We start from the raw sequence: 25127 nt of genomic DNA, 5'->3' as shown, positions 1-25127 counted from the left end.
GTTATTTGGCTGCGTGGAAGGGCCTTGAGTCTACATTGCCATATAATCCAGTTCATATCAGATAATATGTATTTTATAGGTAGTGTGGAAGAGGCCTAAGGGCCCTTCCACACAGCCCTTTATCCCAGAATATCAAGGCAGGAAATCCCACATTATCTGAGTGTGAACTCAGTTAATCCAGTTCAAAGTAGATATTGTGGGATTTTCTGCTGGTCTAACCTAATGCCTTGACCATTTGGCCTTAAAATTGTGAGATAATAAATGTAAGGTGAAATAATCTGTATGAATTGCTAAAGGAAGATGAAAATCTCTACAAATTGGCTAAGATCCATAAGTAAAACTCCTCCCTGGCTCCACTAAACAATGTGTATGTATTAACTCAATTCAAGGCATGGGACGGCACAGAGGAATGAGTTATGAAAGGCAATAGAAAGACTAACGAAGAGCAGTAAGCCAGAGAAGGTTACAAGTCCTCGCAGGTAAACTAGAGATGAAACGTCCTAGGAAATCATGCCCACTGGCTAGGACAACTGCAGGTTGGCATGTGTGGCTATGGAAAAAAAATCTAAGCAGCTAGTGCCAACTATGCTTGTAACCAGAGGGCCACACCATGCTAATGAGGAGCTGGAAATTTTCCCCCTTGATTCTGTATCCAGTAAAGTGTCAATGCTGGACTGGTTAAACTGAGATCTTTTTCCTGTTGTCACCTGTGGCCAAATAGGTGTTTTGGGATTTTGAAACAGTTTTGACTCTAGTGGGCTGACTGATACACCTCATGTATAACAACCCCATTATCAAACCATCTTCCTTGGGATGTGGAGAAAGCATTAGGCTGGTATTTTGCATATACACAATTTGCAAAACATGAAATAAACTGTGATATAGTAAACCCAGACCTCAAAAACACTAATTGAACCCAAAAATATTGCTACGATACACAAGTATGAAGAGGAGAGACATACAAACAATACTGAAATATGTTCAGTGTGTGCAGTACTTAAACTAACAAAAAACACAGAACTGTACTCCAAGCTGACACAACCAAATGTTGGTGATGTAAGAGGGTGATGTAGGTAGAATAAAAGGACATATTGATGATTGTCTGTTTTGAATTTTTTACATTTCCTAACAAGACAATGGCAAGGTTCAGGTCTGCCTAGCAGAAGTTGCTTTGAAATAAACCTTTCATGTTTTTCCAGTGGCTGGTGGGTAACTGGCTGGTTACGGTTGCACCATGGCAGGAAAAACAAGCCACACCACACAGGTTCTCTTTCAAGTCTGGGCTCTGGCATTTTCGAAAACAACTGTCTTGGCTCTATAGAATGAAGGTCTATTTTAAATTCATGTAAGAGGTCTTTATGGGCAATGTTGAGTTATTCTGATGTTTGGAATTGGATGAACTGAACATCTCAGAAGCAATTCGCCTTTAGTATTTTATTTGCTGATATATCTCCCACTCATTTTCTGAGGCAGAAACCTGTGTCTGTTGCTGTCACTAATGAGTCTGATGGCTTTAAAAATCTCTCTATTTCATAATCACATTGATATATTCTGGCCTCAAAATTTTCCTAGTAATGAATGTCACCTGAAAACGAGTGCTTATTAAAGTTCATTATGTGGTTTATTCGCTCTTCCTGACATGCATGTGAAGACTATTAACATTAATGAGAGCTACGTAGAGGCACCCAGGGAGAAATAAATATATGGATACTAGCATAGTAAGGTCCCTCATGCTTGCATTATAGTGTCTCTGAAAGGAAACAGCATTTTCTGTATTTTTATGGATTCTTTTTTGAATGTTCATGTTTGAATTTTGCACAAGAGAGTTCCTAAAGAGTTTTCTCTCTCCATATATTTGGATTCGGTATCAAGGTCAATGAAGATTGTTGGCTTTAGCTGCCTTTCACTGAATCCATATAATACACTTTATCATTTTTTTCACCGACATCCTGATTTTGCAGACTTTTAATGGATTTCTGTGTTCTAAATCCTTTATGTTACTTTCAGCTTATTGATGTTCTGCTAGCTGATGTTATGGTTTTATATGACTGATTTTGCCTGGGTTTGTGGAAGGATGTGAGGACAGAAATCCAGGAGAAAGCAGGTTAAAATAACCGGGTTTCTGCCCTATGTAGAAGGGCCCTTAGAGCATGAAATATATCAAAACACAGGAATAAAAGATAGTATAAAAACAGGAGATCAGGAAATCATCTAACACAGCAGAATGTGGTGTTTTTCCATGGAGAGGAATGCTGTACTTGGAGGAATGCTGTACTTTTTAATATGTTCTTCATCAGTTATATACTTTAAAACTGTATATTAAATTGTCCTTAATCTTTTCTGACATTGTGATTGATTTTAGTTATATTGTGCTTTAATCTGTATTGTAAACTGTTTTGTGTCTTGTATAAGGGTCAAAGCAAGCTATAAATTAAACAAATAAATACATATACAGTAAGACTCTTGTAACTGCAGTATTTATACTTTAAGTTTCACTTACACACACCTGGGGATATATGGTATTTCTAGTATTTTGCTAATTTTTCCAGGTGATTCTATGGTATGCTTTTTTTAGAAGTTACTACAGAGTTGCTATGGTTGGAGTATCTAGGTCCTCCAGTGCAACTCTATGGTATTCAGGGACCAAAGGTAAGCTAATGTAATAGTGTAGTCATATCCATGGTTTAAGATCCATGGTTTAAGGTCTTGTGCGTATCTTGTAGAAACTTTCATCAAATTCAGTAGGATTTATGTTTTAGTAGACTTGCATAGGAATGCCCAACGAATCACCTAATAACTGTAAATAATTCATGTCCCTTCTATTTTATTCACATCATTAACAAAATCCAGTTATGTCCTGCTTACCCTGAACTCGCCTTTGATTTTTGTCTTTTCATTTCAAAATAAATATTTGATGCCTACGTGGTTTCATCAAAGGCAATAAGAGTAAAATATTTTCCCCAGCTTTCAAAAACATTGTTATAATTCAGGGCCGGCACTAAGAGTAAAACATTTCCTCCTTGCTTTCCAAAAAGTTGTTTTAATTCAGGGTCAAATTCTATCCTCAGACGAGAATATGCCAAGATGATATTTTGCTTCTAATGTGTAATAGATAAAGGCCATTTTAAAATTAGAATCTTGATTAATTATGAATAGGAAATTATAATGATTATATATTTACTAAATGAATCTACCAGGGGCAACAACAACCTTGGACATTTGGTACAAGTAGATTATGCTGAAGGTGTGCATACTCTAAACTGCACTGGTGGATCCCCCAAAGGATGCTTTTACAAAGGCTACAAAGTCTTTTTTACCAAGTCTGAACTTGTGAATTATGTTTATACCAGGTAAAATGATTATATTCCACAGAATTGAAGTAATTTAATTCTCTCATATACATTGCTTTCTAGAAAAACTTATATTAGTTGCTTCCTCTAATGCATTTGTGTAACACCCAACTCATAGAAATATATTTATTTTTATCTATAGATAGATATGTGTGTATGGGTGTGTGTGTGAATGAAGAAACATTTCCTTTCTGTGATGTCCACTTGCTTTCATTTCTGTACATGTCGAGCTGTTGTTATATGTATAAAAGCTTATCTAAAAGGGTAGTCAAGATCTACTTTGAATTCATACACTTAGAACCAATTTGGTTTCAGTATTAGAACTAGATTACTGGTCTAGCAAGGGGTTAGACTAGATCACATGTGTCAAACTCAAGGCCTGCAAGCCAAATCTAGCCCTTCATGTTGCCCTCCAGATACTGGACTGCAACTCCTGTATTCCTCATCATTAGACACCATGGCTAGAGTTGATGGGAGTTGTGATATCGTAACATCTCGAAGGCTGCATTTTGTTCAGTTTAGTCACGATAGTACGGTTTGAATTTAGATACAAAGCTTGTGGATATGATGCCTGACTTTAAAATGTCCTTTAACCCTTCCCCAACCTCAGTCTGCATGGCGGATAATAAAAAGTGATGGGAGTTTTCATTCAATAACATCTGGGGACCCAAACTGGGTAAAAACTAAAGAGCAGCAACCACTATGTAAAAAATATATATAGTTGGCCCTCTGTATCCATGGATTTTCTGTCCATAGATTCAACAGCCCTTTGAAAGGCCCTCAATGAAAATGGGTTTGACATCCCTGGACTAGATGGCTGAAGGCATCCTTTTCAGTAATATGACTTTATGAAACCTCACAGGTTTTTTTCACACAAAAATCCATATCTTGTTATCCAAAACCTTCTTTATCTGAGCAGGATAATTAAGGATACAGTCATTCAGGTTAAGCTTTATTATTGTGAAACAAGTGGGGACAGAAATCCTGCGGATCTACTATATATCATAGAGAGTTACCAGCAATGTTGGATTGAGGCCATAATTACTAATGTTTTAAAAGAAGGTGTATATATTCTGATGTATTTCACTTTAATAAAATTGCTGACAATGGTGGGAAGTACTTTAATTTGCTTTATCTAAAAGAGAAGGACTCACTAGTTATCCAACCCCTTACCTCCCTGATTTGGAATCTAAGGTGTCTGAGTTAATTAAATTGAATGTGACTGAGACACTTGACCAAGGAAATTGTCATCTTCTACAGTTTCTTTCAGTTACCTTTTTAAGTTGCAGTTTACAATCTAAAAATGAAAATGGTTTATAATACAAAATAGTGTATTATAAAATAGTGTTAATGGAAAAGTGAGAAGACAATTGCCTTATGTTTGCTTCCCTCCCTTGCTAATTGTGTTCATTTCTGTTTTTTTTTCTTCCAGTTTTTGGTGAAGATCTACATGCCAGCTTATATTTTGTCAATGCATCTTTGCAAGAGGTAGTGTTTGCTAGCACCACAGGGACACTGGTGCCCTGCCCTGCCGCAGGGATCCCTCCTGTGACGCTCAGATGGTACCTAGCAACGGGCGAGGAGATCTACGATGTTCCAGGGATCCGCCACGTCCACCCTAATGGCACTCTCCAAATTTTCCCTTTCCCTCCTTCAAGCTTTAATAACTTAATCCATGATAACACATACTATTGCACAGCTGAAAATCCTTCAGGGAAAATCAGAAGTCAGGATGTTCACATTAAGGCCGGTGAGTATAATCAAACAGTACTCTTATTGATATTAATTTAATATTTCACTTATAGTGTACTAGGCAGCATTGCTCTCTGGGCTTAGTTGCCATCCAGAAATCACATACTTTCCATTGGATGGATCTGATGGAAATGTAGGTGGGATTGAAGACTGGCTAGTAGTCTTGTAGATTGGATTGTGTTGCAGTGGTAGAACAAGTGAAGCAAAAGAATGGGCCTTTTCACACTACATAATAGGTCTATGATTTCACTTCAACTGCCATCATTCGATCATATGGAATTTGTAAGTATTTTTGTGTGGGGAAGGGTGTTATTTAAGATGCTCTGCCAGAGAGATTCTCTAGGGCCACATCAAACTATAAGCTTCAGGATTACAAAGGATGTTGTCATATTAGAGTGGAACACAACACTATATGTGATGATTGAAGAACTTTGTAAGCAATTAACTTCACTTACAAGGAAATCTTGAACATTTTTTTAATGCTAGGGGGCTGGTCTGTGGCGTAGGCTGGTGAGCAGCCTGCTGCAATAAATCACGCTGACCATGAGGTCATGAGTTCGAGGCCAGTCCGTGGCGGGGTGAGCACCCGTCAATTAAAAAATAAAAAATAGCCCCTGCTCATTGCTGACCTAGCAACCTGAAAGATAGTTGTATCTATCAAGTAGGAAATAAGTTACCACTTATAAAGTGGGGAGGCAAATTTAACTAATTTACGAGGTTGGAATGAGCAAGTGCCATCACAGCGGATGATGAAGTAGCTGCTCCCCGCATGGCCAGAATCGAACATCCCCTCAGGAGAAGGTTAAATTGCCTCTGCGTCTGTCTCTGTCTTGATTCTATGTGTATATGGGCATTGAATGTTTGCCCTATATGTATATAATGTGATCCACCCTAAGTCCCCTTCGGGGTGAGAAGGGCGGAATATAAATACTGTAAATAAATAAATAAACACTATACTGCAATGTTATGAATGAAGAAAATGTGGGCAAGTTCTCAGTTCAATACCTCCCCCCACCAAAGCCCCACCTCGATTCCCAAAAGTTCCTCCGTACAGCCTCCAGGTCTTCCAGTCTGAGCTGGTTCATCTTATCGGGCTCTTTCCCACACAGGGCCCCAAATGTTTTCACTGTTTTCATTCATTACCCTTGGAAGTCAACTCATGGCATGGAGGTGTTCTGGTGCCTTGAACACACCAGATACAGAGTCCATGACACTATATACTGTATGAAAGAGCCACGGGATACTTCAGGAAAAAGTGATGCACAAAGATCTGAAAAGGAAGAGAAAATTTCCTCAATGAATGCTTTATTGATGTGTACAGTGGCAACGCAAAAGACTAGCGTGATAGAAGACCCCATTTTCTGTATTTCTCATTTGTAGGACATTCATGTGACAAGCAGGAAACCATCCAAGCTTCTGCTTCTCCTTCAATGTGGCATCCATGTGCTAACCCCACCATTTTTGACTTGCTTGTTAAATGTGCTTAGGAGTGGAGCCATCCTTACATATAAGCACTGTTACTGCAAACATCTCCAGTTTTCATATTGCCAAAAACATGATAACTTGGATATCATTATAGTTTATTTTCTTCTAATTTTCCCTCTGGTCTTTGAAAGTTCTCTGCCAGGTATAGCATTCCATTTTCTAAAACTCATTTTCTTGAAGACAAGTATTTTTCTGTCACAATCCCCCCCCACCACCACCACCACCACCACCAATGGAATGCCTTTAGTGTAGTGCAATTTTTTAAACAAATTATCAATGTCATTATTCAGACGGATTCTGGGTTTTATTATGGACTAACACTGCCTTATACAAATTTAAATCAACATTTTAATCAATGTTATACTATTGTTACTCTCTGAAGTACATGTATCTGTTTTGTGAACCCAAATAAAGTTGACTTGGGAAGAAAAAGAGGAAGGGAAGGAGGTGATGCCTATGTTACAGTGAAAATGATTTTGCGTTGGTGTTGCTGATGTTATCAGAACTGTTCTTTATAACTGTTCTGGAATTCTGGAATACATGCACCAGTTAATTAGCTTGTCGGTAGATGCATTGTGTTTTGTTCAGGGTCTTTTCCATCCCAACAAGCCATACTGCACAACAGAGGACAGGACATATTAGCATACCAGCAAGATGTTCCTTGATGTCAGTAGTATAACACATGACATTATTAGTACTATTATCAATTATGTATATAGCACCATTGCTGTAAAAGAACAAAACCATGCCCCCAGGCTTACAATCTAATTAAGATATTAAGAGAAAAGGATAATGCAGAGTAGGGGGATTAAGTGCCACAAATACTGCCTCTTCTCTTTTTCCCTTGAGGCCAGAGTAGTGGCAGTTGGGGCAATGGGAGGGCCTTCCATCTTCTTGGCATTGGTATGAAAAAACTGGCCATACTTCCCATTTTCAAACAGTTCTTTTTAAAGTATGTAGAAGTGCATTGAGAAGATTATATACTAAACCAGGGACCCATCTACATTGACCATTTAATGCAGTTCAAAGCTAGTTTCAAACTGTGGCAACCAGACAACAGACTCCCATGAAAGCTCACTAAAGAAAGTCCTGAATACTCATTACTGCTCTGTGATTTGAGTAATCTTCTGGGCTTCAAACTGGTTCCAAATTTCTTATGTAATTATCAGCACAGTGAAGCTACTTTCTTCAATACTGCTTTGAAATTGCATTAAAAAAAATCAGTGTAGATAGGGACCTAGGGTTCTGTAGTCTATGGTATTCCCAACATTGGTTTAGATAGTATGGGGCATGCAAACAATAGTGCCCTGAGAAAAAGCCAGGAAGGGGATTATCATAGGTATCTGAAATCGCAGATGGTCTATATCAGGGATCCCCAAACCTTTTAAACAGGGGGCCAGTTCACAATCCTTCGGTCCATTGGGCCGGACTATAGTTGGCCACCGAGCAATAATAATAATAATAATAATAATAATAATAATAATAATAATAATAATAATAACAACAACAACAGCAATAATAATAAAAAGAGGGTTGGAAGAGACCCTTTAGGCCATTGAGTCCAATCCCCTTCTGTCTTTGTGCACCGAAAGCACAAGCAAAGCACCCCTGACAGATGGCCACGCAGCCTCAGTGTTAATAATAATAATAATAATAATAATAATAATAATAACAACAACAGCAATAATAATAAAAAAGAGGGTTGGAAGAGACCCTTTGGGCCATTGAGACCAATCCCCTTCTGCCTTTGTGCACTGAAAGCACGAGCAAAGCACCCCTGACAGATGGCCACCCAGCCTTAATGATAATAATAATAATAATAATAATAATAATAATAATAATAATAATAATAATAATGGTTGTAAGAGAAGAAGAGAACCCTTGGGTCATTTAGTCCAACCCCCTTCTGCCCTTGTGCCGTGGGGGCCGGATAAATGGCTTTGATGGGCCGCATCCGGCCCCCGGGCCTTAGTTTGGGGACCCCTGGTCTATACGTTCAAAAATGAAAGTGGCTATAGGGTGTTGCATGGTTTCAGGGCTGTATGGCTGTGTTCTAGCAGCATTTTTTCCTGGCATCTTCACCTGTGGCTGAAGAAGCCAGCCACAGATGCAGGCAAAATGTCAGGAGAAAATGCTGTAAGAACATGGCCATACAGCCCGGAAACCACACAACACCCCAGTGATTCCAGCCATGAAAACCTTCAACAGTACAAAGAGGTTATACAGTGTTCCCTCACTTATCGTGGGGATTAGGTTCCATGACCACCCGCAATAAGTGAAAATCCGTGAAGTAGGGACAATATATTTATTTTAATATTTATACATTATTTTAGTAGTTATACACTATTTTAAGTCTTTATCAACCAATCATGTGTTGATAAATCACTTCCTTCTCCTCCTGTTGCTGCTTGGGCTCCTTTTCTCTCCCTTTGGCTTCTCCTTCCTCCCTTCCTTAGGCTGTAAATTGTAATTTTTTATGATTTATAATAGTCTTTTAGAGTTTATTGAAAAACTGCAAAACAGCGAATCCGCGAAAAGTGAACAGCGAAGTAGTGAGGGAACGCTCCTAGAGCTTGGTAAAGTTATCCAACTCATTAAATTCCCCAGCCAGCATACAGGGGATTTCTGGAGCTGGAATTAAAAAAACATCAGGGCCATATGCTGAAGTCTCTTATCATTGAACATCTTTAGAATACTTGCAGGAATATTTCACATGGTACAATTATACCACTTTGACTGCATGGCTGCATCCTACAGAAGTAACAGGATCCTCTAGGATGCAGTCATGACAGTTAATATGGTTTCAGAGTTGCATAATTATGTAGTAAGCAAACCTTGATTGGTGTGGCTGGGCAGTGGGGCCCTTCCACACAGCCATATAATCCAGAATATCAAGGCAAAAAAATCCCACAATATCTGCTATGAACAGATATCTGCTATAAAACAGATAATGTGGGATTTAATTCAGCTGTTTGGAAGGGGCCAGGGTTTTCATTCTGAATGAACACACTTTTGGAAGGTCCCTTTCAAGCGAATAGTGTTTGACTCTATGGCAGGTTTTTGGCTTGGACAAATTTGACTGGAAGAAACTTGAAAGTGAAAGTACTTGTAGGCCTAATTATTTCTTTTGATTTTCCTCCTTACTTCAAGTGAACAAAAATAAAGTCTTTGTGTTTCCAATCAGCATAGCATTTCATGTGTTCTTTTGCTGAAGGTTCTTTTTTGTGACTCTCCTTATTTTTCGATTCTTTTTAGTTTTACGAGAACCATATACAGTCCGCGTGGAGGACCAGAAAGCCATGAGAGGCAATGTAGCGGTCTTCAAGTGCATTATCCCCTCCTCTGTGGAGGCATACATCACTGTTGTCTCATGGGAGAAAGACACAGTTTCACTCGTCTCAGGTAGGCCTGCCTTGATCACTAGAGTGATTTACCCTCTATATCTGATGGTTCATTTGAGCTGAAAGTAGCTAGATCTTCTGCATTTTCAACGGTGATTACATTATGTGATTTAACAGCTATAAAGAGTATGATGATATGAACTATACCAAGAGATTTGGTGTATTTTTCACATTTGGATTCTATTTGTTGTTATTATTAAGTAGGTTTTCTTATACGCTTGTCAAGGAATACTGGTTTCTAGCAGACATTTCAGTCATTTTGTTTTGCTTTACATTTATTTTTACAAAGAAAATATTGTGTACAATCCATTTTAAACAATTCCTTCATTTAGCTCAAATTAAGGTGTTTCCTCTGGTCTTTGAAAGAATTATTTGGACTGCTTAATGTGACATAAGCTGGTTGTGTGATCCACTTGACACATATGCCTAACATCATGGGAAAGGCTTCTGTATGATACCACAATAATGGAAGAGTGTGAATGATCACGCCTACATGATTGCAGTTCTTTCCTTTTCAGCTGGGATCCTTCCTCCCAGCTCAGATTATGTTGGATGGGTAAGACCCATGTGATAAATTACAACTGCATTGTTGGAATCTCTATATATAAAAGAGTGATGGCATCAGGGCAGCGGACAAAACAACAAAACTACAGGCCCCCCAACCTCAAAATTTGACAACACAACCCATCATCCACGGCTCTAGGTTGATACAACAAAAAGAAAAGAAAAATAAAGTCCTAATTAGAGGGAGAGGAATAATAGTTTTTATCCAATTGCTGCCAGTTTGAAGGCTAAGTTCCGGCCACTTGATCTCCTAGCAACCTACTCAGCCCAGGGGACAGGCACAGTTAGGCCTCACTTTTAGGCCTCTTCCACATATTATCAGATTTTAACTGGATTATATGGCAGTGTAGACTCAAGGCCTTTCCACGCAGCTATATAACCCATTTAGAATCTTATATTATCTGCTTTGAACTGGATTATCTTGACTCCACACTGCCATATAATCTGCTTCAGTGTGCATTTTATCCAGCTGTGTAGAAGGAGCCTCATATAATCCAGTTCTAAGCAGATAATATAACATTATCAATATACAGTAGAGTCTCACTTATCCAACATAAACAGGTTGGCAGAACGTTGGATAAGTGAATATGTTGGATAATAAGAAGGGATTCAGGAAAAGCTGATTAAACATCCAATTAGGTCATCATTATACAAATTAAGCACCAAAACATCATGTTATACAACTAATTTGACAGAAAAAGTAGTTCCATGCTATGTAGTAATTACAGTAGAGTCTCACTTATTCAACATTCACTTATCCAACGTTCTGGATTATCCAACACATTTTTGTAGTCAATGTTTTCAATATAACGTGATATTTTGGTGCTAATTTTGTAAATACAGTAATTACAACATAATATTACTGCGTATTGAACTACTTTTTCTGTCAAATTTGTTGTATAACATGATGTTTTGGTGCTTAATTTGTAAAATCATAACCTATTTTGATGTTTAATAAGCTTTTTCTTAATCTCTCCTTATTAACCAACATATTCGCTTATGCAACGTTCTGCCGGCCCGTTTATGTTGGATAAGTGAGACTCTACTATACTGTATTTACAAATTTACCACCAAAATATCACAATGAATTTAAAACATTGACTACAAAACATTGAGTACTAAAAGGCAGACTGCGTTGGATAATCCAGAACATTGGATAAGCAAATGTTGGATAAGTGAGATTCTACTGTAATATGAAATAATTACTGTGATAGAATAATACAGAACAATATAATCTCTAAAACCAGGACAGTAAATAAAGAACAACACTCTGAAAGCAGGGAAATTGGAAATTCCACAAAGGAAACAATCAGGGCCAGCTAACATCTCCCAAGAAACGATTCTTCCAGAAAGGAACCTGAAAAGGGAGTGAAGCAGTGTGTATTACCAAAGTCGTCGTCATCATCATCATCATCATCATTATTATTATTATTATTATTATTATTGTATTGCTGTGAACTGTGAAAATGAATACAATCTGGTTCCAAGTATTCAAAAACATTAAATCTGAATATATAAAAATTACTGTGGTATAATAAAACAGAACAATACAATCTCTAAAATCAGAACACTAAATAAAGAACAACACTCTGAAAGCAGGGGAATTCCACACAGGAAGCAATCAGGGCCAGCTAACACCTCCCAACAAAGTATTCCCATCACCAAAGTCTGGCAAATCCTCTGTTTTCTGAGGGCCACAGACAGTAGAAGCACATAAAATATCACAAACAACACCACTCTGAAAACAAGGGAATTCCAGGAAACAATCAGGGCCAGCTAACACCTCCCAACAAAAAATTCACTCACGGAGGAAACAGCCAGGCTTTAAAGCTGCAAGGCCATTACATGCTAATCATTTCCCCTAATTGCAGCATTCATACTTGCCTCCAATAGACAAAAAAAAATCATAAATATTGTATATTCACAACCTTTAGGAAATAATATCCCCTGATTGCGCAGCGTGTTAACGCGCTGAGCTGCTGAACTTCTGGACCGAAAGGCCACAGGTTTGAATTGGGGGAGCGGAGAGAGCCCTCACTGTTAGCCCCAGCTTCTGCCAACCCAGAAGTTCGAAAACATGCAAATGGGAGTAGATGAATAGGTACTGCTCCGGTGGGAAGGTAACGGCGCTCCATGCAGTCATGCCAGCCACATGACCTTGGAGGAGTCTACGGACAACGCCAGCTCTTCGGCTTAGAAGTGGAGATGAGCATCAACTCCCAGAGTCAGACACGACTGGACTTAATGTCAGGGGAAAACCTTTACCCTTTACCTTAACTACCACCAATTCCTCAATACTTTGTTTCCCATACCACCATACTTCACCACAGCAACTCGTGGCCGGGCACAGCTAGTACTGACAAAAAACAACACAATATACTGCCAGTGAGGTGTAGAATCATTCCACAGAAAAGTTCTTCACTAGCATATGTAAAGCAGCACATTGCCATGAAAGGTGATGAGGGACCACTTAATCAGATGGAATTCCATGGAAAAAGATGAATGTTAACTAGATTTGGGATGTGAGCTTCTTAATATTCCTGTTTGGTTTCTGATGGTTGATATCTTCTCCTCATTTTGATTTTTAATAAGAATTTTATTAAGGTTTTTTCCAAAATATCATAAAATATTGAAGAAACGGAAAAAGATTAAACAAACAAGTGCTAAAAATAGTAAAGTGAAACATACTGAGAAGAAAAAACTGGGGAAAATTGTATTTTTTTAAAAAAGGTGGTGGAATAAGAAGATGAAACAAAACCAGGAGGAGAAAAGGGGGAGGGAAAAAAGTAAGAAAAAGAAAAACAAATAGTGATTATATCTTCTTTGTGTCCTTCCAATCCTCTTCCTTGCCAGATAAAGTCTTTCTTCTGTCAATTGTGCTTATCTCTTTGTTTGCTTCACTAGCATAATATTTTATTTCTTTGACTGATAGTACATTCTTTTATATGCTTTTATAATATTCAAGTTTTATTTTCTCTTTTCATATATTCTAGTAAGGGTTGCCAGTCTGTCGTCTTCTTTGGTAATCCTTGGTATTTTGTTAGTAGGTATGTCAGTCTGTCCAAATTCCTTACTTCCATTATTTTAATTAGCCAATGGTCTATGGTGGATGTTTCTTCTTGTCTCCAATTTCATATTATTCTCACCGCCGTTACTAAGTAGTTCAAGAGTATTTTGTTATTTGGATCAATTTTCAAATAAATTATTTCTAGTAGAAAGTACTCAGATTTCATTTGTATTTTAATATTTAAAAATATCTGGTATGTTTTGTGAATTTTCTGCCCAAATTTCTTCGCCTTTTCGTATGTGTGTGGAAAAAGGTCCCCTCCTGTTTTTTACACTTCCAACAATTACTCTGTACATTTTTATGATACTTTTCTAACTTTTATGGGGCTATGTACCATTGATTCATCATTTTGTACTAATTTGAATAAATTTGCTTCAATTTGTTATTCCATATATTTTCCCATTCTTTCAGTTTGATCGGCCACCCTATATTGGCCGCCCATTTGATCATACATTCTTTGACTTGTTTTGTCTCATAGATTTTTGTAATTATCTTTTTTTCAGTTGTCATTATTTTATCCTAAAATACTTCTTTTTCCATAAAATCATTGAGCTTGTCTTTATTATAATATTCTCTTAACTGCCTATATTGGAACTATGAGACATTTTTAAATTTTAAATTAATTTCTTCTTGTGATCTCATCTCTAATGATCCATCAATCTTCTTCAGGATATCTTTATAGGTGGGACACTTCTCCCATCCTAGTAGTCTTCTCTACCCTGATTCCAATGGCAAAATCTAGAGGGGAGTTTTTGGGTAAAGTCTCTTCTTATGTCTGTCCTATATTTTAATTAGTGCTGACCTTATAAAATGGTTCCCGAAAATTTTCTCTGTTTTTATTTTCTTATACCAAAGGTATGCATGCCAGCCAATCCTTAGATCATGGCCTTCTAAAGTTAATATTTTTTCTCTGTTTAGTATTGTCCAGTCATTTATCCATAAGAGGCCACAGGCCTCATAATAAAGTTTTAGGCCTGGTATTCCCAAACCTCCTCTCTTTTTCTCATCCATTAAGTTTGTAAACTTAATTTTTGCTTTTTTCCCCAGCTAAAGTTCATTTTGATTTTTAAATAAAACCTGCAACAACTTAGGAGACTGTCATTTTTCTGTTGATGGTATTATAGAGAAACACTTAGAATGATTCACAAGCATGATATTTAATGATGTTCAGGAAATTCATGTTTGGAATAACATATCTATCTATCTATCTATCTATCTAAATGTATTTATTTATTCTACTGTCATATCAAACAATGAGTTATTTCTTTGCCTGAAAAAATAGCTGAAATGTTTACAACTTGATGCTGAAATATCAATTTATAATACATTTACAATATTATCTGTTGACTGCAGTATATAAAATGCTCTACTCCTAAAAAGTGTCAGTATTAGGAATGTGTTATTTCCTACAAATAGTAAATATTTGTGTAAATGGTATTATTTTATGCAAATATTCATGTAATGTTTTGTGGAAGTTTTCAAACCAAGTTAAGATATAACTATTATTTGTAAGTGTACAAACTGGTGGTGAGATATTGCACAAAGAAGGTAGTAAAAAATTCAAATGTTGAATACAGTACTCTGAATTATTGTTATTGTGTGTCCTCAAGTTATTTCTGACTTATGGTGACCCTAAGATGAACTTGTTACCTTGTTTACTTGGCAAGATTTGTTCAGAGAGGGCTTGCCTTTGCCTTTGCCTTCCTCAGAGAGAGTGTGACTTGCCTAAGATCACCTGGTAGTTTTCCATGATTGAGCAGGGACTGGAAACCTGGTTTCCTAGTCCAGTGCTCATACCATTACACTTCACTAGCCCTCACTCTGAATTACACTCCTTGCAAAATTTTGTTCAATTGGGTAAGGCAATAAATAAATTGAAATTAAACTGATTATATGCCATATGGTGTAGTTGAATTTGTTCAAAGTTTTAGCCTTAACTTTAAAGGAACTAGGATGCTGAACTGTATCTTCCAAACCTCAAACACAACCAAAACTCTTCTGAAGCACATAGGCCAGAATCTAAGGGGGATATCTGCTGTCCACACTGCAACCATCTCCAAATCTTCATAGCAAAAGTCTTCAGTGGTATGCTCAGACATCCATAGGGAGCAGTTGACATGTAAAAAAGAGGGCTGCCAGAGAAAGGAAAGGGGATGAAAGACCTAATATGTTGCCATTGCACGATCACCACATTAGTGGGTTAAAGTTGCAAGGAGAACCTTGCTAGATTATACTAAAGGTCTAGTCCAGCATCCTGTTCATCAGATTGATTAGTCAGATCCTCATGGGGACCTCCCATGCAGAACATGAAGGCAATAGATATTTCTCACTTTGGTGCATATGCTTACATTATTAAAATATTTATATACCACTCTATATTTTTCAGTCTCAGAGTGACATACCATGCTTAAAGAATAATAGAAAACAATAGGAAATAGTATAAATAAATAAACTATATATTAGAGAACTAGATTTGAAAAATTATATACAATCAGTTAAAATCATTTGAAAGAATTTAAAACACCAAAGGCATGTGAATTAGGACTCAAAGGATTTCATAAAAATGTAATAAAAATGTCATATTTGGCTTTGGCACGAGAAGTATACTAGGGTTGGTGCCAACTACACTTTTAGGGAAAGTGCATTTCCACAGTGGGTACACCACAGCAGAAAAGGTCCTCTCTTGCATCCTCTCACAATGCATTCCCTCCATTGGTGGAACATAGAGAAGATTCCTTGGAGCAGTTTGTTTCCCCATGGAATGGTATTCAGAAAAGCAGGACACAGCCCAATAAGAGAGAGTCAACCAAATAAAAATACATTTAAAAAGGCAAATAAACATATAACAAAACCAATCAAGCAACCAAAAAACACTAAAGCATTAAAACATCATTAAAATCAAAACCAATCTCAGTAACCAGAACCAGGATTATAGTGGGCATATCAAAACAAGAGGGGGGGGGTTGGGCATGGGCTTATGCAAAAACAGATTGTATGGCCAGGACTGGGGTAAAGTGCTGAGTTCAATCTGGCAGTTAATTGGATCTGGAAGTTAATTGAATCTTTGTGATCTCTCAAGGTCTTCCAGGACTACTCTACGCTATTTTTCCAATCCATATAGGGTTTTCTATTTTCCACAGCCTCAGATATCCTCAGGGGATCTTGGAATGTATCACCAGCAGATATAGCAGTAAACCTAAGTATGTAATTTATGTCATGGATCTACATTTAAAATTGTTATAGCAGTCCAATCTGTCAGCATCTGAGAAGCACCAGAAATACACTGGTCAATAATTCTTTCAGACTATTTTGAAATATTTCAAGTAGATGGTACAAATTATAATACATGGTAGGCTCCTTTAGTCACCACAGCTGCTAAGATTCCTTTCTGTTTAGTGGTGTTGTTCCTCTTCCTTTCTCAGCCAGAAATTGCTGATACTTCACCTGGTATTACACTGTTGTTTGTTCCAGCAAGTCTGCTGGTAATGCACATATAGGGGGTCAAAAATAACAGAAAAGAGAATTGTTCATTGATTTCTGCCTCATTAAAGAATGAATAATTAACAAACAACTCACATTCTTTCAAGTGGCTATCACTCCCTAGGGTGTTTTGTGGAATGTGGAAGCAATAATTTTAATGGATGGATGGAGAAGGGAAGGGAGAAATGGTGGATGGATATAAATGGGCAAAGAATTAAAGAATAGTCCGAGGCAGTTCAAGAATCAAGGAGGTAGTTTTATTGCACATTTAGGATTGGAAATGTGGGCTTCAAATTTCCCCCAAATAATATTGCCAGATTTCCCAAAGCCAAGTTAAAATGTAGCTAATTCTCTCTACACAACACTTTCTCTCTCCTATGCACTGGGTGCATGATCCTGAAGTCACCAGGCATTAGTCTCATGCATTTGTATGGAATCGCTACCCCTTTCTACTTGTTCCATTTGTATGGCTCCATTTCAATTTCCATCTGCTGCTTCCAGAAACTGGCTCCTATATGAATGAGCCAATGTTTTTGGGCCTTAGACGGCAAAATGCTAGGGCCTGCCAGGGCCTGTAGGCTCTGCCTGCTGGGCTTACGAGCATCAAGCGCTCGGCTGTAGCCTCTGCCTGCTGAGCCTATGAGCATCGAGCACTCGGCGGGCAGGGCCTACAGCTGAGCGCTTGATGCTTGTAGGCCCAGCTGGCAGGGTCTACAGTCGAGCACCGAACACTCAATGCTGGTAGGTCTGGCAGGCAGGACCTACAGCTGAGGGCTCGATGCTCGACTGTAGGCCCTGTGAGCTGGGGTTAAGAGTGCTGAGCACCCGGTGCTCAACACTGAAAATCAGTCGACCAAACATCTACTGTTCCCCCCCCCCTTTTTTTATGTTTCACTGCTCCTTTCATTCTGGAGGGGGTTGTACTGTTCTATACCATCTGAATGGATGGAACGATATGAAAACACAAAAGAAACAGATGAAACGGTATTCAGGTGCAACTCTACCAGGTATGCAATGTCACATCATCACTATAGAGCTATTAACATAAAATGCCACTTGTAGTCCTTCCAACTTGTTGGATTGATTAGAAGCTAGTTGAACATGTTCAGAAAATGGCAGAGCTTTCCCCACTATCTGTTGAAAGAATCATTAAGTACTTTCCATCCACCACCACATTTCCATAGTAGCACTGATGTCAACAGGCATTTAGATTAGTTTTATCATATTAGGCAAATAATTCTTAGCCAAGTTTCTTCTTCAAAGAAGGAACAAGAATTTAAGTAATTTTCTTTGCTTTGAACTGGATCATATGAGTCTACACTGCCATATAATCCAGTTCAAAGCAGATAATCTGGATTGTATAAGGCAATGTAGAAGGTATTTGAGGCAGCCTATTCAATTCCTGAACAATTCTTACAGGAAAGGAAGTTTTTCCTAATGGTTAAACAGAATCTCTCTTTTTAAAAAATTGAATCCATTGGTTCTCATTCTAATTTTTGGAACATCAGAATATAAATTTGCTCCATCTTCTACATGATATTCTTCAGATAGTTAAAGAAGATTATATGTTAACACTCAGTGTTCTCTTCTGTAAGCTAAACACTGAGTCCTACAGATGGGAGAAATGTGGGATATAAATAAATAAAAGAATAATACAAATATATAAGCATACCCAGCTCTTTCAGTCTTTCCTCAATGGACTTGGTTTAAATATCTTTTATCATGTTGATGGTCTTTCTATTCCAGCTTGTCAATATCCTTCTTGAATTGTGGTTTCCAGAATGACACAGTATTTCAGGTTCTCTCTGACCAAAGCAGAATGGAATGATACTAACCTAGGTGCGGAGACTAGAGCAGTACAAAATTTTGGATGGGGTTCGTAAGTTATAATAATTTCAGCAAAATTCATATTTATGACTCGACTTACTAACCTGAATTTGCCCCCTCCCCGAATCCAGACAGAATGAAACAGGCACCACCCAAAATTCTAGAAAAAGTTTGTAAATATCGTTAGTATTCTGACTGTTTGTTTTGCAAGCACAAGGAATGTTCCTGTGGTGAGGGCGATGGGGCTGAGCAGCGGGCAGTTTGCTTTATTCTAGCCAAAGGAAACCCAGTCAATTAAAGATGTCTGGACTAGAAAATGAGGATGCAGTGGGCCAGAGGGAACAGAAAGGTTCCCCTGCGAAGCTCACATGCTCTTCCTCAGCCAATCACAGGGATGCTTTTCCTCTCCATTCTGCTCTCCTCTTGAGGCATTGTTTTGTACTTCAAGTCCCAGAAATCCCTGTTGTAGATTTTTTTAAATGTTACTGGTAAAAACTTTAAAAAATTACCAAAAATCAGTGGGCAAGTGAAACGTTCTGAAGTTTGAGGGGCTTATGGTCATTACTGTATCCTACAAGTGTAGCCAACTTCATCCTGATAGCCCTAAAAATGATGGTGACATGAGCCCCAAATGTTTTCCAATTGCCACCAATAAAACAAAATGAACAAAACAAAACAAAACTTCCAAAATTAGAATTCGAAACACAATGACCCCAATTTTTGAAATTCGTTCAAAACAAAATTGGGGCCATCCAAATTTTGATACGAATTTTGAAACAAATTTCTGCCATTTTGCACACCTCTAGCTGATACTATATTCCTGTTGATGTAATCTAGAATTGCATTACACCGTTGGCTCATGTTTAGCTTATGGTCAATTAAGACTTCTATACCCTTTTCACATGTACTGTTTTCAAGCCAATAGATATCCATTCCCAATTTGGGCATTTCATTTTCTCCATAATATGTGGTAACTCACAATTATCTCTGTTTAAATTTATTAAAACATCTTTGTTTCTCGCATTGAACCAGAAATTATCTTTCATGATCTAAGGAATCAGTGATTCTCTCTATATCTCATAGTGTTCTTTTTATGATTCTGTGTGTAGAGGCCAAAAGGAAACAAAAGCTCACTGAAGCCTGCAAGTTCAGGGTGTGTAAAAGTCTTGATCTGGACCTGTCCGTATGACTGGAGAGTTACAAAATAAAGTGTATTCCTGATGATGCTTCAGAGTCTCAGTCTGACCAAGAAGATGCCTGAAAAGTGCTGACAGTCTTGGTATAAGAAATAAAAATGATGTAGGAGCTCATTCATTTTAATGAAAGTATGCTTTACTGCTCAGAAGCCATTATGTGATAAAGCTTTAGTCTATGCAGGTAGTTTAGTTCTGGATTTTGAAGTGGCTCAGAGTAATGTGCACCAGGAATGACGTCTAACTCATGTTTTTGTTTTGATATGAGATGAAGTTGACGTTATGAATTAGGCTTGAAATTATTCCTATGAGCCCTATGAAGCTGATTCAAAAATCTAACAAACTGGCACAGAAGAACATTACTAGAGACTTTAGTACTGTGTTGACATAAATGTAATATTGTGTAAGTTGCATTAGCCTTCCAAAGTAAATTAGTTATTGAAATGATTTCTCATTCATTTAAGGAAACAAAGGAAGCCATGAATGAATATGCCCCCTTTAAATATATAACACAATGCCCAAAATTCGAAAGAATCTCTTACAATAATATTATTTGTCTTCCATGTGCCCTATATATTTGAAGATAAGCCAAATTTTTCAGCCCGTTTTTGAGCTGAAAAAGCCTCCCTCGGCTTATAATAGGGTCAAGGCTGGGCAGCAGAGCCTAGAGGCCATTGCTTGCAATATATATTTCTCTCTCCTCTTACCCTCCCTTATCAATGTGTTTTATTTTCCAAGCCTCCCTCACTCTTAACCATGGAAATGTTTTGAAGAATATTCTCTATTAATCTTATAAAAGCATTTTCCCCTGAAATATTTGTTAATCTCTCCTACAGATATATAGGCATTTCTCCCTGCAAGACTTTGCAATCCCTATGTATCTATATATCTGTATGTATCTATCTATATACATTAATTTTATATATAAATTTCCCATCATATGTTTGCAGGTCTTTGCATATAGATATCTAGAGATTTCCATGTACTTGTATATCTGTATCTATATGTATTGTATACATTGTGTTGTCGAAGGCTTTCATGGCCGGGATCACAGGGTTGTTGTATGTCTTTCGGGCTGTGTGGCCATGTTCCAGAAGTATTCTCTCCTGACATTTTGCCCACATCTATGACAGGCATCCTCAGAGGTTGTGAGGTATGGATAAACTAAGTAAGGAAAGGAAAGAATATATATCTGTGTAGAGTCCAAGGTGTGGCAAGAGTCCTTTGTCACTGGGAGCCAGCATTAATGTTTCAGTTAATCACCCTAATTAGCATTGGAGATGTTTTGTCCCTTGCCTGGGGGCATCCTTTGTTCAGTCAAGCCTTCATTGTGTGGTTCCCATCTACTGTTTTGATTTTGGAATTTTGTAATACTGGTAGCCAGATTTTGTTCATTTTCATGGTTTCTTCCTTTCTGTTAAAGTTGTCTACATGCTTGTGGATTTCAATGGCTTCTCTGTGTAGTCTGACATGATAGTTGTTGGAATGGTCCAGCATTTTTGTGTTCTCAAATAGTATCCTGTGTCCAGGCTGGTTCATCAAATGCTCTGCTATGGCTGATTTCTCTGGTTGAATTAGTCTGCAGTGCCTTTCATGTTCTTTGACTCTTGTTTGGGCGCTGCGTTTGGTGGTCCCTATGTAGACTTGCCCACAGCGGCATGGTATCCGGTAGACTCCTGCAGAAGAGAGAGGATCCCTCTTGTCCTTCGCTGACCGTAGCATTTGTTGGATTTTCTTTGTGGGTCTGTAGATAGTTTGTAGGTTGTGCTTCTTCATCAATTTGCCTATGCGGTCAGTAGTTCCCTTGATGTATGGTAAGAACACCTTTCCTCTGGGTGGATCTTTGTCTTGACTCTCATGGCTTGTTCTTGGCCTTGCAGCTCTTCTGATGTCTGTGGTGGAGTATCCATTATCAAAACATAAAACAAAAATTAATCTTCATGCATTCATTTATTCATTAATTTATTGTGTAACTGTTTTCAACTAGCACGGGACCCAGAATGATTTACAATAATTTTGAATAATTGTATTATATTATAAAAATTAGCATATAATTTTAAAACCACTTTTAGAAGCCCTCATTTTACAATAATAGGTTTTTTGGCAGTGGTTTTCTTGTCTTTTAGCCTAGCCTACTCCCATAGATGTGCATATATGCACCCCCAGAGTAATCCAGTAATGCATATTTTGGGGATTCTCTGTTTCCTTTCTGATTTCTATAAAGTCAACATGCATGTTTTTATCAGGCACTCAAATGCTATTAATGTTGAACTAGTAGAAATGTTTACTGCAGGCCAGAGAGACCAACACAGTGCCAGCATTTCAGCTGATCCATACAGACCTGTCAACAAAAGAAGGTCAACAGGATTGAGCAAAGGAGAAAAAAATCAATAATTCTTTGAATTAATCATGTGCCTGCCAGAGAGAATTATGGGTGCCTGAAATGAAGTATTGCAGGTATATTCATCCATGGCACCTATTGCTTTTTCTTTCTCTATCTCTATTCAGAGTTGCGCATCATGCAATAATTTTGTTTTCTTTCCCCATGTTCCAGTGGAGTCTAGATTGTTCTACCTAAAATTCAGCAAGTGCCCCAATGCTTGCCAAGAGTCAGAAATCAATTGTTTTAAGGTGGAAACGCTGTGTATGTGTGTATATTTTAAATTTTGCATACTGGCTATGAATTAATAGAAGAGGTCTGGATTTATCTTATTTTAACCTCAATAGATAATGGCACTTGCTGTGCGGTGAATTGTACTGAATGAACGAATGCTTCATTGCACAAGCGTTAAAAATTCATGGGTCCGCTGTTGATGTCTCAGGTGAGCTGCTTCCCTGGCATCTAATTGAGTACTTCTGCAGGAGTGCAGCGGGGTATGAGCTTTGACCCTTTTTGAGAAGAAAGCGGGGAAAAATCGACACCTGCGTATCTGTGTTGACCCAGCTTTTTTGTCTGACTGCTTTTCTGTCAGCTGCACCTCGCAGGTAGCTGTTTGCCATTGTCTTATTTAGTGTGTAGAATTAAAACAGCTATCCAAAAACATGCATGGCAGTCAGAAATGGCAAGCATTTAAAGATGCAAAAGGAAGCTGGAAACAAGGAAAGGTTTTATCATTTTGTGGGCCTGAAAATAATATTTTCCAGTGCATTTTCTTCAATTGGTTTATTTGATCCTTTTAGCAAATTAGATACTGACACTAGACATGTTCTGATCATGAGGTTTCAAAATGTACATACATAATAGGAGGCAAGGAGTGAGTCTTCTTGTCAGCAGTAGGTTGGGGTGATGGCTGTGTGCACGTGTGTGAGTGTCTGTATGTGAAATGTTCTTTGCTCTATTAACGATAGCTAAAGACAAGAAAAATTGTGCTGACAGGTACACGCTCTTCAAAGAAAAATAAATAAATAAATATTATAATGGCATGTATGTGTTGCAGTCCTTTTTAAACCCATGCTTCCTTTTCTTAGATATACAAGCCTCACACTTCTATTCCAACCTGTCTCTCATAATATTTTATTTGAAATTAGAAATCTTGAAGGAGAAGGGAAAATATTGAGGGGAGGAATTATGTCTGTTACCCACAATATTTTCAATAATAATTGTAAATTCCAAGATAAAGAGAAATAAAAAGAAGACTATTACTGAAGCTATGTAATAATTAATGCTATTTCTTTCTCTTATTTTCCTTTATAAAAAAGGGAATATTAATTTCTCCAACATTTATATTTTGCCCAAATCCTGAAATATCTACTTGGATGGGGATAAGGGTACCTTCAGGTTGAGAATGACTGATTAAAATGATAAATCATTGCTCCAGGGATGCTTTGCAGTGTTTTCTCCATTATTCTTCCCCCTTTCAAAACAATTATGTGACCCCTAATATGTTATAGAAGGTAAGCCCACATTCTCTGTTGTTGCAGAATTGGAAAGCTGGCATGCAAAGCTGCTCCCCAAATCTCTTTCCCTACCCCCCCCCCCCACAAATAGTTTCGAAATTCTGCTTTCTTCCTTTTATGGGGTGAAGGAGTTGTCCTTAGTTAAACAGCAGAGGAGGTTCAACCACCAGGCCAACTAGGCAGTTGCCTGTGGCGCCATCTTGTTGGAGGCGCCATCGAGGCAACTCCTATCTCCTGCGGCCTGCCTAACATGATGTTTTAGTGCTTAATTTGTAAAATCTTAATGTAATTTGATGTTTAATAGGCTTTTCCTTATTATCAAACATTTTCGCTTATCCAACGCGTTTATTTTTCAGTGATTGGTTTTGGGGGGGGGGGGGGTGTGTGTGCCAAAATTCTGTTCGCCTACACTTGAAAAATACCTAGGGCCGGCTCTGTTAAACAGCCATAACATTTGAAAAGGGAAAATATATAAAGCTGTTGCAGAAATGAAACCATTTCAACTGCCTTTGTTATGAATTGGGCAACATGGACAACCGAGAAGATTAATGTTCCTTTTAGTGCATCCCACACGCTGCCTACTGGTGTGTGTTCCAGAGATTACATTGTTTTCTCACTTTCTTCTAAACAAATGCGTGTTGTATATTTTTCAGATGTCGAAAATTGTCATGTACAACTAAAAGAAGGTCACTTTTAGCTCTTCACCTAGGGATAAAACTCTGACTGTGTTCCATTTGGGGAATGGCCTATTCTTGATGTCTGCTTTCACTATGAATTCAAATTTATTTTCCTCTCTTATCTGTGGGCTTTTGAAAACAAATAGATAGTGATGTGCTACTTCTGGAAGGTCAGGGCTACCCAGTTCAGGGATTGTGTGATTCAGTAGAGAGAACAGAGCCGACTTTCATCATTTTTCCCAGATAACATAGCAAATGATGTCTGTGTGTGACTGTGTTTACTATTTTAATCTATTTTTTTCTTCAAAAATGTGCTGACAAGCTTTTGGAAAATACATTTGGGTTTAGGGAATATAACTGCATATTGAGTTATGAATTATAAGGCTGCAGACAAGTCTTTCCAAAGCTCAGGAAGCAATTTGGTGATCTTGGTG

General features: G+C 37.8%; 1 protein-coding gene across 6 annotated transcripts in view; it reads left to right on the top strand.

Moving 5' to 3' along the window:
* The window catches only part of dscam (DS cell adhesion molecule), a 445521-nt gene that overhangs the window by 81618 nt on the left and 338776 nt on the right, over positions 1-25127 (top strand). For all 6 annotated transcript variants that reach the window (XR_010004224.1, XM_008107492.2, XM_008107491.2 and 3 more), the window contains exons 2-3: positions 4783-5100; positions 9843-9989. Coding sequence is in view for 5 of the 6 variants with exons in the window: in XM_008107492.2 (XP_008105699.1) it covers positions 4783-5100; positions 9843-9989 (465 nt within the window). In the remaining variant the exon portion in view is untranslated. The remainder of the gene's footprint in view (positions 1-4782; positions 5101-9842; positions 9990-25127) is intronic.

This window comes from Anolis carolinensis, chromosome 3 (genome assembly GCF_035594765.1).
Source record: "Anolis carolinensis isolate JA03-04 chromosome 3, rAnoCar3.1.pri, whole genome shotgun sequence".
In the NCBI taxonomy this organism is placed as follows: domain Eukaryota; kingdom Metazoa; phylum Chordata; class Lepidosauria; order Squamata; family Dactyloidae; genus Anolis; species Anolis carolinensis.
Note: the sequence above shows the minus strand (reverse complement) of the source record. Positions and strands in the feature narration are given on the sequence as shown.